General features: G+C 36.6%; 1 protein-coding gene across 1 annotated transcript in view; it reads right to left on the reverse strand.

Annotated features, from left to right (window-relative positions):
- Positions 1–16,916, reverse strand: part of LOC5565213 (transmembrane and TPR repeat-containing protein 1) — a 790,448-nt gene that overhangs the window by 54,880 nt on the left and 718,652 nt on the right. Inside the window, exons 9-11 of the mRNA XM_021851740.1 lie at positions 10,177–10,298; positions 3,630–3,794; positions 3,267–3,524 (exon numbers count right to left, since the gene is read on the reverse strand). Coding sequence (XP_021707432.1) covers positions 3,267–3,524; positions 3,630–3,794; positions 10,177–10,298 — 545 coding nt within the window. The remainder of the gene's footprint in view (positions 1–3,266; positions 3,525–3,629; positions 3,795–10,176; positions 10,299–16,916) is intronic.

Below are 16,916 nucleotides of genomic sequence, written 5' to 3' on the forward strand. Positions count from 1 at the left end.
CTATTGAAAAAGTTGTATGAAAACTATTGATTCAAAAGTAACAGATAGGTAAGTCAACCAATGGTCTCCAAGGAAGTTTGGTAGAAAATAGTATGATCAATATTTTCTAGAAGAACACTTTTTGTTAAAACGATATTGCCATACATCGAAAAGTGTATTTTTTGGGTATCCGCTTCAAAGATGTCAAAATTAATGTTTAAGTACATTTTATACAATTTTTACGTCTAAGAGGCTTTGAAGCATGATGGCTTAGGCTTTCCATTCATGTGCTCAGATAATTTTTTTTGATAAGTAGTTAGCCAGATAATGACAATCAAATTTGAGCCAGTTTCAAAACATCGAATATTGAATAAATCCCTTAGCAGTGATTTCCGACCCTATGTTCCATGGACACTTTTCCATGTTTCAAGGTCCTCTATCTACCCTAAAAATATGCACAACCAGGAAGCAAACACCCTGTATATTTATGAATGATGGTTACCAATCTATATTTTGAGAATGTAAAACTTGCAAAATTTGTATTTACAGATGAATTTTTTAATAGATATCCAAAAAACTGATCAATGTTTCCCCAGATTACGGTACATTTTTATAATACGTTGCTCCATTTCGAAAATTATTTCTTCTTCTTCTTGGCATTACGTCCTCACTGGGACAGGGCCTGCTTCTCAGCTTAGTGTTCTTATGAGCACTTCCAGTAAGTTTTGAGCAAAATCTACATTATAGTTAACTCTCCCTTACTCGGTATTCCATATCTCGATATCGAGTTAAATAACCCAAGTTAAAGTTGGTTTTCATGGCTACCTCCATGGTCCCTTGGATCGCATTTGCACTGATTTTGTGTTCTGTAACTCGATACCTCCCTAACTTTGATATCGAGTTATGGAGAGTTGACTGTATATGTAATCTATTATAGATATACTATGATATTTTCTCCCTAATAGTTCTTGTCATTTGCTGTAACTTCTTCCAAAACACCATTTTAATAAAAGGCAGCGTTTTTAGATTATATATTTTAATTTTTAATATTAAAAAGCCTATGAAATTTAGTAAAATTTTGATGGGAAAAACTACATGTTAAAAAAATCTCTTGCATAGGAAGTGGTCAATCTGAAAATGCCAATTTGATTTGCCTGTTGAGCTGGAAATGCTCTGTGCCATCACCGATTCTGCGAACGGTAGTAAGAAAATTAACAAAGACGCATAATCCCCGTTCCGAGATGCTATTGACTATTTTCGATGAAGTCGTTTTGCACTTCGTTGGGAAACCATCGAATATCGAGCAGGTACACTTGCAACGCAACCTTGCCACTCGGCGATGTTTATAATTAGCCGGAATATATTGAAATTTTAAGTCGGCTTACATTGAGTTTGAGCAGAGTGGAGGAGCATGTCTTTCAAAAGTTTGTAATATTGTCAAGAAAGCTTAGAGTGGAAAGTTTCCTACCAACGACGACGTACGCTGGAGAGAACGCGTCTTCTCTGAAGAATGGAAGCAAATCACAATTTGATTGGTAAGAAAGTGGCAATACGGGAAGTTTGAAAATCGATGAGAAATTAATCGTGTATTATGTATCAACCTAGAGTGAGGGTTAAAAATACATTCTCTCTCATTCCGTTCTATGTGGAGAATTATACACAAATTATAACTATTGTTATGTCATTCAAATGTTTTGATTCCAGAGAAAAGCATAAAAATAATATTTTTTGTTTTAGAGGCCGCGGATATCCCTGTAGTAATAAACGCGCAACTTTTCAGTAAGATCGACCACCATGGTCTCGATTTCCCAGGACAATGGTGGCAAATGGTCAATTGGATAAGCTCTCAGTTAATAACTGTGGACGAAGAAGGATTTATGTTTCACTATTTGAATTCTCAAATGTAACCTAAGTAAATGCTAATGAACCAAAACCTTTCCATCTTCGTTAACAGGAAGAGAAAATCCTGGTCGTGGTACAGTTTCGATTCAATTATGAACAATAAAATGTATTCTTGAAGCTCAAGTCGATATTTTTTATCCTCAGCTTGAAAATTTGCTTGACAATTTTCCACTCCCTAGAATTTACATCATCACTTTTCAACATCAGAAATCAACCCAAAATGACTAGCCGGATTTGCAACATCAACGCTAATCCAACTGGCTAAGGCTGCCTTCGTCAAAGAAAAGTCATATTCGGTACAGCTTCTTACCCTTTGCGGAAACCTTTCGCCTTTCAAGAAGAAGTGATTCAATCCTTGTTTCGATACAATACTTTTCGATCCACCATCACATCTCTCGCTGGAGAAGCCTTCCACATCGCCCACACCCAATTACGGCTATTTCCTCGTTTTCTTTTGACAGGCGAATCGATGTCGGCCGCCTTTGAAGCGAGTCATGATTATTGCTAAAAGTTTAAGCATTTTTCAAAAGGGGATAACATTACGGGAGGGAAAACAGTGGCTCAATGGTGCAGCCATTTAACAGGAAGTAATCCCAATTCCCAGATTAAAAATTCTTCCTTCCACATGTGAGACGATGAGAAGTTGTCGAAACAAAAAATACTCTGCAAAAAACCCCTGTTTGAAGAATATGATGAAGCTAGACGAAGGCGAATGAAGTATGATTGGAAAAGAAATTTTGCTTCCAGGAAGGCTGGAAATGCTCAAAAATTAGAACCATGGGATTTGGAAGATGCCCCCGGTCTGAAAGCTCTCCGAGAGGGTCAAACGGGAAGGGTACATAAGCTGGGATTTATCGTTCTATCGCTCGATATGTGCGCTAAGGGTGTGCGATATTCGCATGGTTCCGTCAAATACCTCTCGAGATACTGACCTGAATGTCGGTTCTCCGAATATCTATATATTTGAATATATGTGGTGTTGAATGGACCGGTCAGATATGCATCCTTCTTCATTTGATTGGTGGTTCTTTAGAGTTTCATCGTTTTAGGAATTTGTGGCAATATGTGATTTGTTCATTCTTATAGTTCACCACCCTGTCACTGAAGACAATTCCTGCATCTTTCTGAACATTTTTTCGGGGTAACGAAACATTCGAAGAAACGACATTCGGGGAAATGTAGCACAATCGAGTTTCGAATCGGGTTTTACAAAAATATTTCATATTTCGTTTTGTTTCGTATCGGCATTAAAACATGCATATCGCATACCCTCAATGCAAACAAAACTGAAGGCTTTCGGTTGAGACCTGTATCTTTTTAACTCGTTGCTTGCTTTACGCACGACCGATACCGGACTCAAGCGAACCATGCTGATGGAGACTTACCGGTACAGCTGGCCGAGATTGTAGTGGGCGTTAATGTGTTCGGACGAATATTTGATCGCCTCGAGGAAGTGGTATTCGGCCGTCTCGAACTCCCCCATCAGGGTACCGATGTTGTTGTGAGCGCTGGCATAGGTGGGCCACAGCCGAAGGGCTTCCCGATAGTGGGCTACGGCTTGATCGGATTGTGAGGAATCACGCAAAAAATTGCCGAAATTGTAGTGCATTTTTGCGTTATGTGGCAACGTTCGAAGACCGGATCTGAAGTCGAAAGAGAAAGGGGAAAAACGGAAAATGGTTTGAAAGATTAAAATCAATTTTACTTGAAGTGGATGGGTTTTGTGTGTGAGTGCGAACGAAATGTACCTTAGCAAGGCTTCCCGAGAGCCCCAGTCGAGGTTTCTGGTGATGGTTTTCATACAGCCGGATGCTATTAGCACGAGACCACAAACGATGATTGCTTTTCGCATACGGGGAAAGCGTTCCCACATTCGCTGGGCGCCGTACACGACCAGGATGACGCTACCCATGCTGAAACGAGAAGAGAACACATTGAGAGGTATAAAGTTTCAATTAATTATGTGGCAGGTATTAGTGGAATGCACGGATTAACATCATTACCAAGTCATAAGTCTAACGTAGGGAATTTACAGATCTAAACGTGAATCACGTAGCGGTACTCTCTCCTATCTTAACAAAATTGTTATTAGGTCTCAGTTACAATTTATTACAATTTCTATTCAATTATTGATGATTTGCTCAAAAACAATGTTAGGGAAAGAACACCAATTTTCGACTCATTAATATGCTTTAAGCCTACTTTGTATCAAAATCGGAAAATTTGTTCAGATTTCTTGTAGGTCGAACATAAGTGTTTTTCCCCTATAAAAGCTTATATAAATCTAATATCATTTCTAAAAAAATCAAGGTTAAACCGGTATCTTCAGGCTAGCATCAGATTGCCCATTAAAAAAAAAACTGTTCTACCGCAATAGCCCGGGCAATAAGTATGCCCCTCCCGTAAAAGTAAAGTTTCACAGCTTTGTAGAAATGTTTCAAAAAAAAAAAAACCCACCATCTGCTTGGTTTAAAGGTCCATTAGCAGTCGTTTTCCGATGAAAAATTTTGTAATATATACAATAGTAGTAAAAGGGCTTCATTCACATTAAGGCTTGGAATGAGATGAACCAGCCTACGGCTAAAAATCTCAATAATAAAGAAAACAAAAACAAATAAGGATTGCTTATCGGACGAAAACATTTCTTTAATTTTTTTAATTTCTGTTGATTGTTCTAATTGTTCTGTTTATTTTGCGGTTATTTAAGATATGTAATCATATTAACGTGTAAAAGAATCCTCAATTCCGTGAATATGAGACCGAGTTAGTCTACACAAAACTGAGTGAAGAAACTGTGGGTGAAAAGAGATGGAAATATATGTGCAACTCTAACACAAAACTTTGTAACTATCTGTAACACTTAGCAAGAGAAGTTATCATAGAGGAAAAAAAGTCCGTTCCAAAGAAATGTATAGCGTTGAGGAGAAAGATAACTAGATTTGGGCTTTGGTAGTACAGTCATCTCTCCCTTACTCGATACTGAAGGGACTATCGAGTTAGGAAGGTATCGAGTTACAGAACACAAATCCAGTGCAACTGCGATCCAAGGAACCATCGAGTTAGCCATGAAAACCAACTTTTACTACACAGAAAGAAAAATCCATGTAAATTTCAGCGTAAAATCATGCACATAACGAGAATGCCAGATATGTCGCAAATTTACACCTCATATCGTGTAAAATTACAATAACATCATGTAAGTTTCCGCTATACATCGTGTAACCAAGCATGGGCTCTAACCAATTACACGATAATTCGCATAAATTTACATGATGTGGATGTAATTTTACACGATGTGTCATGTAAATTTGCGACAAATCTGGCATTCCCTTTATGTGCATGATTTTACGCTGAAATTTACATGGATTTTTATTTCTGTGTATGGTTCTCTAACTCGATATTGAGATACGGAATATCGAGTAAGGGAGAGTTAACTGTAGTTTAAAAAAAAAAAATTCCTTTATCGGTAGAATCATTTTGTTACCAGAATAAATATTTACATTGCGATAGATATTTTGTTTGTTCATATTTTTTTTTTGGCACCAAATTATTTATTTTTATTGAATTTTTTTTTGTTGTTTCTACCATATTCAGTAGTTTTGGACAACAATTCCATCCCATTAAGTGGTTTTCTGCAGTCTTCAAAAAATCCCACTCCAAGATCTGCTAAGATCGAAAACCATCAGAGCAAGATTAATTCCGCGCGCACCTTTTGTTCAAATCCAGGCATGCAATGAATCATGCCACGTGTATGAGAGGATTGAATCTCAGGATTGAATCCTTGATCGATTGTTGACCGGGTAAATGAATCGAGTAAGCATTGATATTTCATTCAATGGACCTATGCACGAGTTCACTATTTGACGCTTTAGCGGTGCCGTGTTATTTATGGGACCATGGAAACCAGTGAATTCGGCACCGCTCAAACGTCAAATTAATGAACTCGTGCATCGGTCCATGGACCAATGTACGAGTTCACTAAGTTGACGTTTGAGCGGTGCCGAATTCACTCGTTACTATGGTCACATAAATAACACGGCACCGCTCAAATGTCAGATAATGAACTAACTCGTGCATTGGTCCATATCGGATGAAAACTTTTGTCTGACAGGACTCATTTGGAATGTATCTGAAAGATTTTATGATGCACGGCTGCTTCCAGTGAACAGTTTTTGGAAACTAGCAAAAATTTTTGGTAGTATTCTGACCTGACGGAATGACTCATCAATCATCATGTAGACGGGACTCCGAGCTCTTGAACTGAAAATATGAATCACAAGCAAATGATTGAATTTCCGTTGAAACAATTCTGGATTCAACGAAATTCCAGCGTTCGAATTTTTGTCTAAATTAATTTCTCCTTGAGTGAAAATAACCACAAGTAGTTCCAATTTGCAGTGCTATGATACCATTTCTACTCTATTTTTATTTGCTGAATTTCATTTCCTTAGTAAGTAATATGCTTTGTCTCTTGTTCGGTAGTCAGGTTTTATTTGTCCCAATCCCCTACGAAACGTCAAATATTCCATACGAAGAGTATTTTACCTTCAATCGATTGACTATGAGCATAATGACAGAGATTCAATCGTGGGATTGAATCCTTGCATAAATCCCGCACGCTGAGATTGGAAAAATCAGGATTCAAAACGATCCCGCGCATTGAGATGATTTCAAAGCATGCTTGTTTAAATCTGAGAGCAGAAGGATGCTCTTAGAAGACTGGTTTTCTGCTTTGCATAACAACAATAAGAGAACATATCTACAAGTTCGTCAATTATTAAAAATATACGTGTTATTTTTAATTAATTACTTATAAATTATATATGTTGAACATATTTCATTCCTCTTTTCCTCTTTCCTCTTGATGAATTTTCAGTTAATATGAAGAGTGATGTTACATACCATTAAATGTACGATTTCTTCATATGTACTTCAAATTAGGTCAGACTTGTCCTGTTTAGTAGGGTAACTGCGTCTAATGGCTCATTTTGCAACTTTCTTCTTAGGGTTTCACAATTTCAAAATTATTCGATCAAATTCATGCACACATGTTCCTGAAATGTGACCATGTTGTTGGATTTGCAAAATATTGACGTTTAAAAATCATATTGAATAATTTGTTCAAACTTTCGATTTTCTAGGTTCCATTTGCCCCAGGGTACTTTATTCGAGTTTTGACTACGGATGTCATGTGGGAACGAAAGAGGAAGTTGGGTTGATTTTTTCCCGATCTGACCCAGTGAATGGCCGGAATAACTCCAGACCAGTGGAGATAGCCATGAATTTCTAATGATCTCAAAGAAACGAGACATCTATACAATTCCATTGAATCTTGAACAAAGACAATACTTCAAAAATAACGGAGATGACAGCATTTTGAGTATATATCCGGAAATGGATAAAACGTTTAAATGCATCATTCGTCTTTTTAAGATTTTTGGAGATAACTCAACCGATTTGTATCATTAATGATGCCCTCTAATGTTTGACATTGAACAGGTTACATTTTATTTTATTTTTATAAATTGACTACAAACAAAACGGCTATGTGATGAAAAAATTAAAATGCCGGTAGAGGGGTTAAAAATGTACTTTGATTAATTTTAAATCTGTTTAAATCTTGCGTTCAGTTTCATAAGAACGTAGCTGCAAGAATCGATTCTCTTTATCACGAATTTGAGCTACAGGTCGTCAAAGTTAAATAAATTACTGGTTTATTCATGTGTACATGAAATTTAATAACTCGACTCGATTATCGGGAGTATCGATTTCTTTTTTCACTCCGGATAAACGAATCACTAAGTGGCATATTTCATGTGATTTCTATCATATAAACTTCAAAAGGGCGTAACTCAAAATTCTGACTGAGGATTTTTTTCAAATTCGACCCAGAGGTGCAGAACAACGTCAGAAATCAACTGCTGACTGCCGTTTGGAAGGTATATTTTATTTAATAATAACGGTAAATGGAGCACCGTGACAATGGGTTCGAACAGCGAACATGCAATAACAAGCTTTGACCTTGAGTTGGCCGAAGCAAGAGCTTTTATAGCAGCCTGACTATCTGAACAGAAGTATGTGACTTTACCCATTATGCGCTGTTGAAGTGCTGATTGCACTTTACACATACGAACAAATATTTCCGCCTGAAAAACGGTGCAGTTTCTACCAAGTGAGTAAAACTGATTCAGCCTTAGCTCACGAGAATATACTCCTGCACCAGCTCTACCTTCAAGAAGGGATCCATCAGTATAACATACTACATTGTTTGATATACTTCTTTCCAAATAGCCAGACGTCCACTCTTCCCGTGAAGGGAATTGTGTGATAAATGTCCTGTAAGGAAAGCGACAAGCAATTGTGAGATCACTTGGAGCAGGACCATTTTGTCCCAATTCACCAAAAGTGGAAACAACGAAGTGTGTGTAGATCTACAATTCACTGGATTTTTCTCCAGTAGATCCAGTACCCATAAACGGTAAGAGCAAGAAAGTGCTTCTTGTTTAAGATATATGTGTAGTGGCGCAACGTCAAAAATGGCCTCAAGCGCTGCTGTGGGAGTTGCTGGGCAGGAGGCCAAGGATCACTTAATGCATTGGGTCTATTTTATTTATTCAGTTACGCAAGGTACCGATGGTACGCTATACAACCTATAACTGTATCTACAACTACCCATTCAGTGATTGTCTTACAAATAAAAGCCTGATCGATAAGAGGAGAAGGACCCAAGTTACCCAATAGCACTTTATTTCGCCCTGCGTGCTGATATAGATCTAACATACTTTAGAGAAGCCGTATGGAATGGAAGTAACTGTGACAGATGTGGTAAGACAAACAATAAATGAATAACTGGAGGAAGTTTGATTGATCGATTAGCATAATAGTGCCAGCTTGAGCAAGCTTCACATTGCGCCTACAACGAAAGCCTTTTTTCCTCCTTTAGGCGTTATTTTCCTCTAACCAAACCGATCCGTAGGTCATCAGCAATCAGTAGGAAGCACTGAACAATCTTGATAAAACCCGTAAATGCTATAACGAATCCAATTTAGGTTTGATTACTTCTAAAAACTTCCGCTTGTCTTTACCCGCGTTATCTCACTATAAATTGATTCGATTCGGTACAAAAAAGCAAAAATAAACATAATCAACTGCAAACACTTCGATTAATCCACATAGTTATTATATATTGAAAATATAAAAATTGGTCAAATTCGTTAAATATGGAATCAGTTTTTTTATATGCAGGGAAAATAAAAAAAAAAACATTGCAATTAAAGATAATTGCTAGTTTAAGAGATATCTTAATTACAATGCCAACTGTTATTCAATTTTTATTTTTCATAACTTTAAAGACATTATTGCATAATAATGCAACGATAAAAACATGCTCATGTTATTTCAAGTGTTTTTTTTCGTTTTGGAACGGTGTCAATATTTATTTGGTTTTCTCACGTATATCCTCAGCCTTTCAGCGAGTCTTAACTGTACAAGAAAGATACTTCCCAAAGGCTGAAAGAAAAGGAAAAACCTAGCGAAGAATCTACACCCATTCATAAGACGTACGTAGACCACCATTTAACGAGATGCGTGTTTGTTTCGTATTTTCCTTCGTCCTTGCAATAACGTCTACCGGAACGGCACTCGCTTGGGCAGTTCTCTGCAGTTGTTACCCAAACCCACTGATCTTACACTACCGTGAAAAAGTTTGGGGTCATCCTCTGAAAAACATACAAAAATGTTATGTCCATATCTCCGTTGTTACACTTCTAATGGAAACTCTCTATGGTCAATTCTAAAGGCAATGAGTTATTCTCACTTCGTGGGCATTTTTACAAAAAAAAAATCTAATATTATTACTAAACTTTTATTCAAGGTTGTGGCATTTTTTAAAACTAACACTGACAACACATAGCTAACTGACCAAAACTTTAAATCTAGGCACAATCATAATCGTATTGGTATAACCGCGATTGTAATTTTAAACACCTCTCCCATTTTTTAATCAATTAGAATGCTGAAAAAAATCACAATGTTTATTCAATGATTTTTTTTTAAATGTCAGTCTCAAGTAAAAATTTAGTAAATAAAATTCATTTTTACGAGGTAACATTAACTTCTTGCTTTTGAATGAGCTAAGGAGAATTTAAAGCAGACTTGTCAACTCAGAGATATGGACAAAACACTTTTTTGGGGGATCCCAATTTTTTGACCCGAAGTGTACATATACCCGGCACCAGAAGGCAAAAGTGCTTAGGAAAGCGAAATGCTCCGGTGCGGCAGCCGTCGACTACTTACCTTGGAATGTAGAGCACCCGTTCGGCAACGACAAAACCAACGGTTACAACTAAATTTGTGGCAGGCAGGAATGGTAGAACTAATAACAGAAACCCCAATACGACCGGGACGTGACGTTGGTGCTGTGGAGAGAAAAGAAAAATAGGAAACAAAATTGAGTAAAGTGCTATTTGCCGGATATTGAGGATGGCGGCCCAAGTTGGGTCCCGTAGAGAACTGTTAAAGCTGGTAGTGGTAGAGATACACCTAATTTTGGGGCGGTTGATAGGAAACGGATTCACGGCGGTCGATTTGAGCTTTAAACGTTAGATAAGTACAGGTTGAAAGAGAAAGTAAGGTTTGAAGTACAATACAATCTTAACTGTAGGAATATCAGTTTGCTTGAAAGTCAATAGTGTTTTATTTCCACCCAGTATGGGCGCGATAGCGTCAGCTGATTTTTAATTTTGTATTCTATTTTAATTATGTATATAATCCCAACAGAGATGAAATCTGCTGTACAGACAAGAGATACTGTTTTTTTTGTATTAAAATACAGTAACTATTCACCCCACAGTTATGGATAACTGGAAGGTATGGATTAGTGTTCGATTGAATTCAGAATTTCTCTTCAAATAGATTTGCAATTACGTTAACAATATTTTACGTTCACGAACTTAGCTTAGCTAAGGTTAGACTGACTACACATATCAATGGTTGCAATTCCGTGATTGACCGAAGTCAATGAAAATGCACACAAGTTTTTAAGCAATAGCTCTAATCTCTTAACTATCATCATTTGATCTCCTCCTTCCTTTTGTTCAAAATCTTATTGATGCATTAACTTTATTCTAATACAAGTTCCAATTGATTAAAAATAAGCATAATATTTTTCCATCTTTTTCATAACATTTTTATTTGATCGTCTTAATTGCTGTGATTGTTACTGATCTGTAATTGAAATTTCTTCAGCATGGTGTTCGTATACTTAGATGATCCCTAAACATAAAAAAATCCGCTTGGAAAGCCAATAATTATGAAGCGGAAAGTGAATTTTCAACATCACCACATCATCATCCCTTTTTCTATTTCTACCATTTTGTTGTTTATTTTCTCCGTAAAAAACTAACCTCCTTTCTGCTCTCTGGGAAGAACTTTCATTAAACTTGATTTGTTGCTTATGAACGTTCATGATTCTCCCGCTGAGTGAAATCTGAAAAATATTTTCAGAAATTCTACTTCAGTATTTAGCAGCTAATCATTTTTTGATGTTAGTTTTGCTAGTATTATCATAGTAAATCAGATCATCGTTCTTTGATTTAACGAAAACATCATTAAACATTCCGGTTTGCTAATATTCTTGTTAGAAAATTCATCATGCATATTGTAATTCAAGCTTCTTGATTTGTTTCTGGGATTGATCAAATCCAAAAGTTTTTGGTTTATACGAGAGGAGTTTTTCTGCTGGAAAATGTCTATCAGCATCCGAAACGGTGTTTCTATAGTTAAAAATAAAGTATGAAACCTGTAGATCAGTATCTAATTTATACATCTCCGGATTCAAAAAAAAAACTTCTTAAATACATCTTGTACCAAACGAACCATTCTTTCAGCATATCCATGGCTTTCTGGGTGATACGGAGGACTTTTCATTACCCTTAAACCCTGTTTTTTGAAAAAATCAACAAATTTCCAGAATTCAAAGGGGGTCCTCTATCCGTAACCCAAGTGTCGGGTAAACCATATCTTGCAAATATACTAACGAGTATACTGCTTTACTGTCCGTGGTAGTCTTCGTATGTTCCAATACTGAACATTTCGAAAAACTGTCTACTTCGACCAAATAATTGAAAAAAAATCGACATGCTGTCTATTAAAAGGTCTGGTAGTTGGGGTCCATGGAGAATAAGTTATTTTCTTCTTCAATGGTGTCATTTTGCAACACATTTTACAGCTTTTCACAAAATCTTCAACATCTTAATTCAAACCGAAGTAGCTTCAGCTTTGTTATGGTTAATGGTTAGCATGAAGCATCTTAAGTATTTCAGCTTTCATAATCGAAGGTACGATAACACGATCCTGGAATAAAACACAACCATCACCTCTTCCAAATCATGATGATGCGAGTAAACAGCCCTCAAACTCTTTTTTTATGCAATATTGCAAAACTTCAATCAAAAACTCATCTGACTATGTTTAGCAATTTCCTTACAATCCAAAGAAAATTCATCAGATTTTTTTTATGTTCTCTCTATCTCAACTGTTAGGGACTAGCTCTGATAAGGGAAAGCGAGAGCAAAATTCAGCGTTTCCCATCTTAGCAGACTACCTGCAAATTATCTGTAAATTATTTGGTCGGTGTTAAGTCAGAGGGGACCAAGTACAAAACTTTGGAAAATGGGATTATTCTCTCATTAGATGCAAAATAACCTTATCTCCATTTCACTTTGATCAGATTTGATGAATGCTGTAAACTGCGAGAGCTATGTAGCAAATTTACTCTGGATGATCTATAAAAATCGAGAAAAGTGTGCAGTCAGAGTGAACCAAGTGTACCATAAGAGCAAAAATGATCAGCGCGCTGAGGAATGCGAGGAAATGAAAAACATTTCAAGAGATTTGTCTGATACCTGATAACATCGAATGATTTTTCTACTTATTCATCAATAGAAATTTATAAATATTACTTAATTCGATGCATTTGATTTTGATTTTCGACCATTTACCATATTTGAAAGGGTGGTCAGAAATTGCAACAATTTCTGTGCAGACAGAGTGGACCAAGTGTTGAAAAGCGATAAACTGATTGATTATTGAATTTTTTGAGTCAATTTCAGAGCCCGATAGAAGTTTATGGTAGTTCTATGGTGTATGTATGGAATGTGCTAAAACCCGCTTATTGGACCAGTATATTTTGGTCGGTATTCAAGATTTCCACTTGGTCCACTCTGACTGAACGCATATTTGAATATTCTTGGTGACATGAATATTGACAAATTTCATTCCACACAAATTTTACATTCTTTTTCAAGAAACCGTACAGACATTTTATGTGTGATGACAAAATAGGAATGAATTTTGCATAAACATAGATCAACCCTAAGAATGCCTTGAGTTTCGAAACTTTATTAGGAGCTTTTACTTCTCATATAGAGTCAGCTTTATGCGGGCATGGTTTTAAACCCTTGTCTGTTAGTACATGACCCAAATAAAGGAATTCTGTTACGAAAAACATGCAGTATTTAAAGTTTACCTTTATATTAAATTAAGTCAACCTTTCCAAAACTAAATAACAATTCTCTATATCAGAACCAGATACCAATATATCGTCCCAATAACATTTTTTATGCCACAAAGTACTTGGTCCTTCACTTTTTGAAAGATTGAAGTACTGGCCGATGCTCCTTGGGGCAATCGATTATATGCATTAAGGCCCTTTATGGCGTTTATGATCATACATTTCTTTGATCTACCTTAATATTTTCTTTTCGTTGCAAAGAACGAGTAACGGCGGTTAAGCCTAGGCTTCCGAGCCAGGACAGAAGGAAGAAATACCTGTGTCCCATCCCTGAAAAAAGAGCACCCACAACAATGAAGTGTGTATTACCATTATTAGCAACACCACTCCCATCGATTTGAACTTTCTCCCTGAAATGAGACGGTTGGTTCGGTTGTCCCCGTTTCATTCTTAAAACAATTCAAACATTTACGTATATCACATTATTCATAAATGGGTGAACTTTTGAGTTATCTTCATGACCAAGTCTGCACAGTGGGCTTGGCCATTTTAATATTTGTGTAATATCAACGATATTCTGCAAACATTAATGCTGACAAGAAAATACTAGAATCAATTCCACTATTTATATGATGCTCTTCAATATTGGCTGTGCAATAGGCCGTCCCTTAATGTTATAAGTTCGTCATTGTGAAGTGCTAGTTTTGGTAAGAAAAAAATTATGTACAAATTTGAAGTCCGTACGTGGACGCTAAATGGTCTCCCAGCGACCTTAAAGCTATTAGATGTAGATGATCCCCGTGCGCCAAATCAAGCTCGCTGCTGTAGTGCACGCAACATGAGTTCGAAAAGCCACTAGTAACAAATTGCTAATCAGCATACAATTTTAAGTAAAATAATATCTTATACTGTGGATATCTTCATAACACTGCACGCTGACATAAAATTCATAACTACAAATGGATCATTCAAATATCACGTAACGCAACAGGGGAGGGAGGGGATCTTCCGTAGTGTTACGGTTTACACAAAAATAAAAAAAATCATACAAAAGCTGTTATGTGGGGAAGTGAGGGGGTCTAAAATAAGCAAAATTGGTGTTACGTGATATTTGAATCATCCCAAAGAAAACAAACTTCTATGCTGATTATCAACGCGCGCAGGACAATTTGTTACTGGTGGATTTTCGTACCCATGCTGCGTGCACTAGAGCAGCGAGATCGATTTTGCGCACGGGGTCATCTACTCCTAATACCTTCAGGGCCGCTGGGGGACCACTTTGCGAGAGAGTCCGCCTTCTCTTTGCCATAAATTAAGCAATTTGAGGGGACCCAAACAAGGCTAATCTTATATGATCTTTCGACCAGTGCACACATCTGCTCTCTTATTTTTGTAAGAAAGTAAGATGCATGCTTTACAGGTTTCATCGATCTGAGTGCCTCAATTGAACTGAGACTATCCGAGAAGATGAAGCAGTGGTCTGCAGGCATGATTGAGATCGTCTCCAAAGCAAAGTTGATTGCTGCCAGTTAAGCAACAAGGTGCAAGATTCCTGAAGCTTTCGGAAGGCGGAAGAGTTTTCATTGAAGACTCCGAAGCCAGTGGATCCATTAATACGTGGCCCGTCAGTGCAATATCTCCTGTAGAAATCGACATTCTGGAGCTTTGCGTTGAAAATACGTGGAATAGTTATACATCGAAGTTGATCTGGAATTCCATGAAAAGCTTGTTTCATGGATGGATAATATTCAACAGAGGAGCTGTTATTGGTGAAGTGTTATAACGTGGAGGGTTATAACATGGACATCTAATGTCATATTACATGTAGTAGAGAAAAACTCGCATGAATTTTGTCTGAGTTTGAGCATTTCTTTGAAGTTGTTGATGACGAGTGTGTTGCTCACTCCACACCTAATAAGTATTCTTAGCGAGAGGAAGGCCTTTATACTTATACTACAGTAGTTTCTCGATTATATCACGGACCCAACAAATTTTGGCGTGATATACCGAAGCGTGATATAATGAAAATGTATTTTTCTGCCATATAATTTTCATCAAAATTTCAGCTTTGTACTGCAGAAATAGAGCGAATGAACTGAAAAGGACGTAGGAAATGGATCAAATGAATAGATGTTGATTGTTTTGGATTGTTTTTCAATGAAAAATGTATGAATTTCCTTCAATCATTGCGGCGTGATAAAATCGAACACAAAACCGTGCTAAAATCGAGAGTGATATAATGAAGCGTTATTAAAACGAGTAGTGATAAAATCGAGAAACAACTGTAATTATAATTAATCGTGATAAATTTGGAAGAACTGTAAGAGAAATAAATTGCAAGAGATATTGCTGGAGGATCTTAACAAGAGTTCCCTGGTCAAGTTTAATTTGGAGTTCTTAAGAAATTTCCTGGAAAAAAACACTGAAGAAAATGTGTATTAATTCTTGGAGGAATCACTCTATAAATTGCTGGGAGACTAAAAGGAAAAATCGGGGGGAAAGAAAACTTTTAGAGCATTAAATGTGAAAATTATTGAAAATATTTCCGGTGGTTTTCTTGAGCAAATAATGTAGAAATGATCGTATTCAAAAATCTGTGAAGAAATTTTGATTTTTGTGAGAATTTGATTTATGAGGAGTTTTTCAAAAAATCAATCAATTTTGAGCAGTGCTGGGAATGGTAATAGTAGTAGGCTTGAATTTCGAGAAACTCACGTGGCTCTTCCCTGTACAGTAGTTCAAAAACGCGAATCTCATCAAGTAGCCTATGTTGGGTGCATGAATTTTCCAAAACAGGAGTGTCATTGATGGCTATAAATGCGGGAAATGCAACGTGAGTTTCACTGGCTTCGCTGACTGTGATTTGCGTTGCTAGGCTACTGTAGAGTGAATTTCAAAATGTTTGCCAACCCTGATTTTGAGCCTCGGAAACATTTTAAAAATTATTTGAAAATTATGGAAAAAGTTCTGGATTTGGACAACATGACATTGAGGAACTGCAAAAAAGAATTCATCCATGTTCGTTCAAACAATCCGTCTTTCGATGAGCGAAATTGTATATACATGTATGTTTGCCTTATTTATTGAATTCTCGTGGTTCAGATATGGAAAAAATGAAAATGTACTGTTGTGCATGACCATTTCGAAATACCCTAGGTACCCAAACAAATTTGGAACTGAATCCGGAATCATCATAAAATTCTTTATCATAAATATATTAATCAAAATTGACTTATTTTGTGATTTTAATCGAAATCGGTCGAAACCATAACATTTTGAAACTTTGATGTCGGACCCAGTACTCGAAAGGTTGAAATCAATGCCTTGCGGTATTTTGAATTTGATACTTGTAATAATAAGTGATTAATATATAAATAATCCAGAAAATGGTTGATAATTGAGGACCATGCAAAGATTATGTCACGCTCTAAAAGGGGGAGGGGGCGTAAATAAACATAGCTTGATTTTTTTTATATAAAAAAATGTACGCATCTTCCTCGATTAAAGTGAAAATGAATCGAAG

This window comes from Aedes aegypti, chromosome 3 (genome assembly GCF_002204515.2).
Source record: "Aedes aegypti strain LVP_AGWG chromosome 3, AaegL5.0 Primary Assembly, whole genome shotgun sequence".
NCBI classification, from domain to species: domain Eukaryota; kingdom Metazoa; phylum Arthropoda; class Insecta; order Diptera; family Culicidae; genus Aedes; species Aedes aegypti.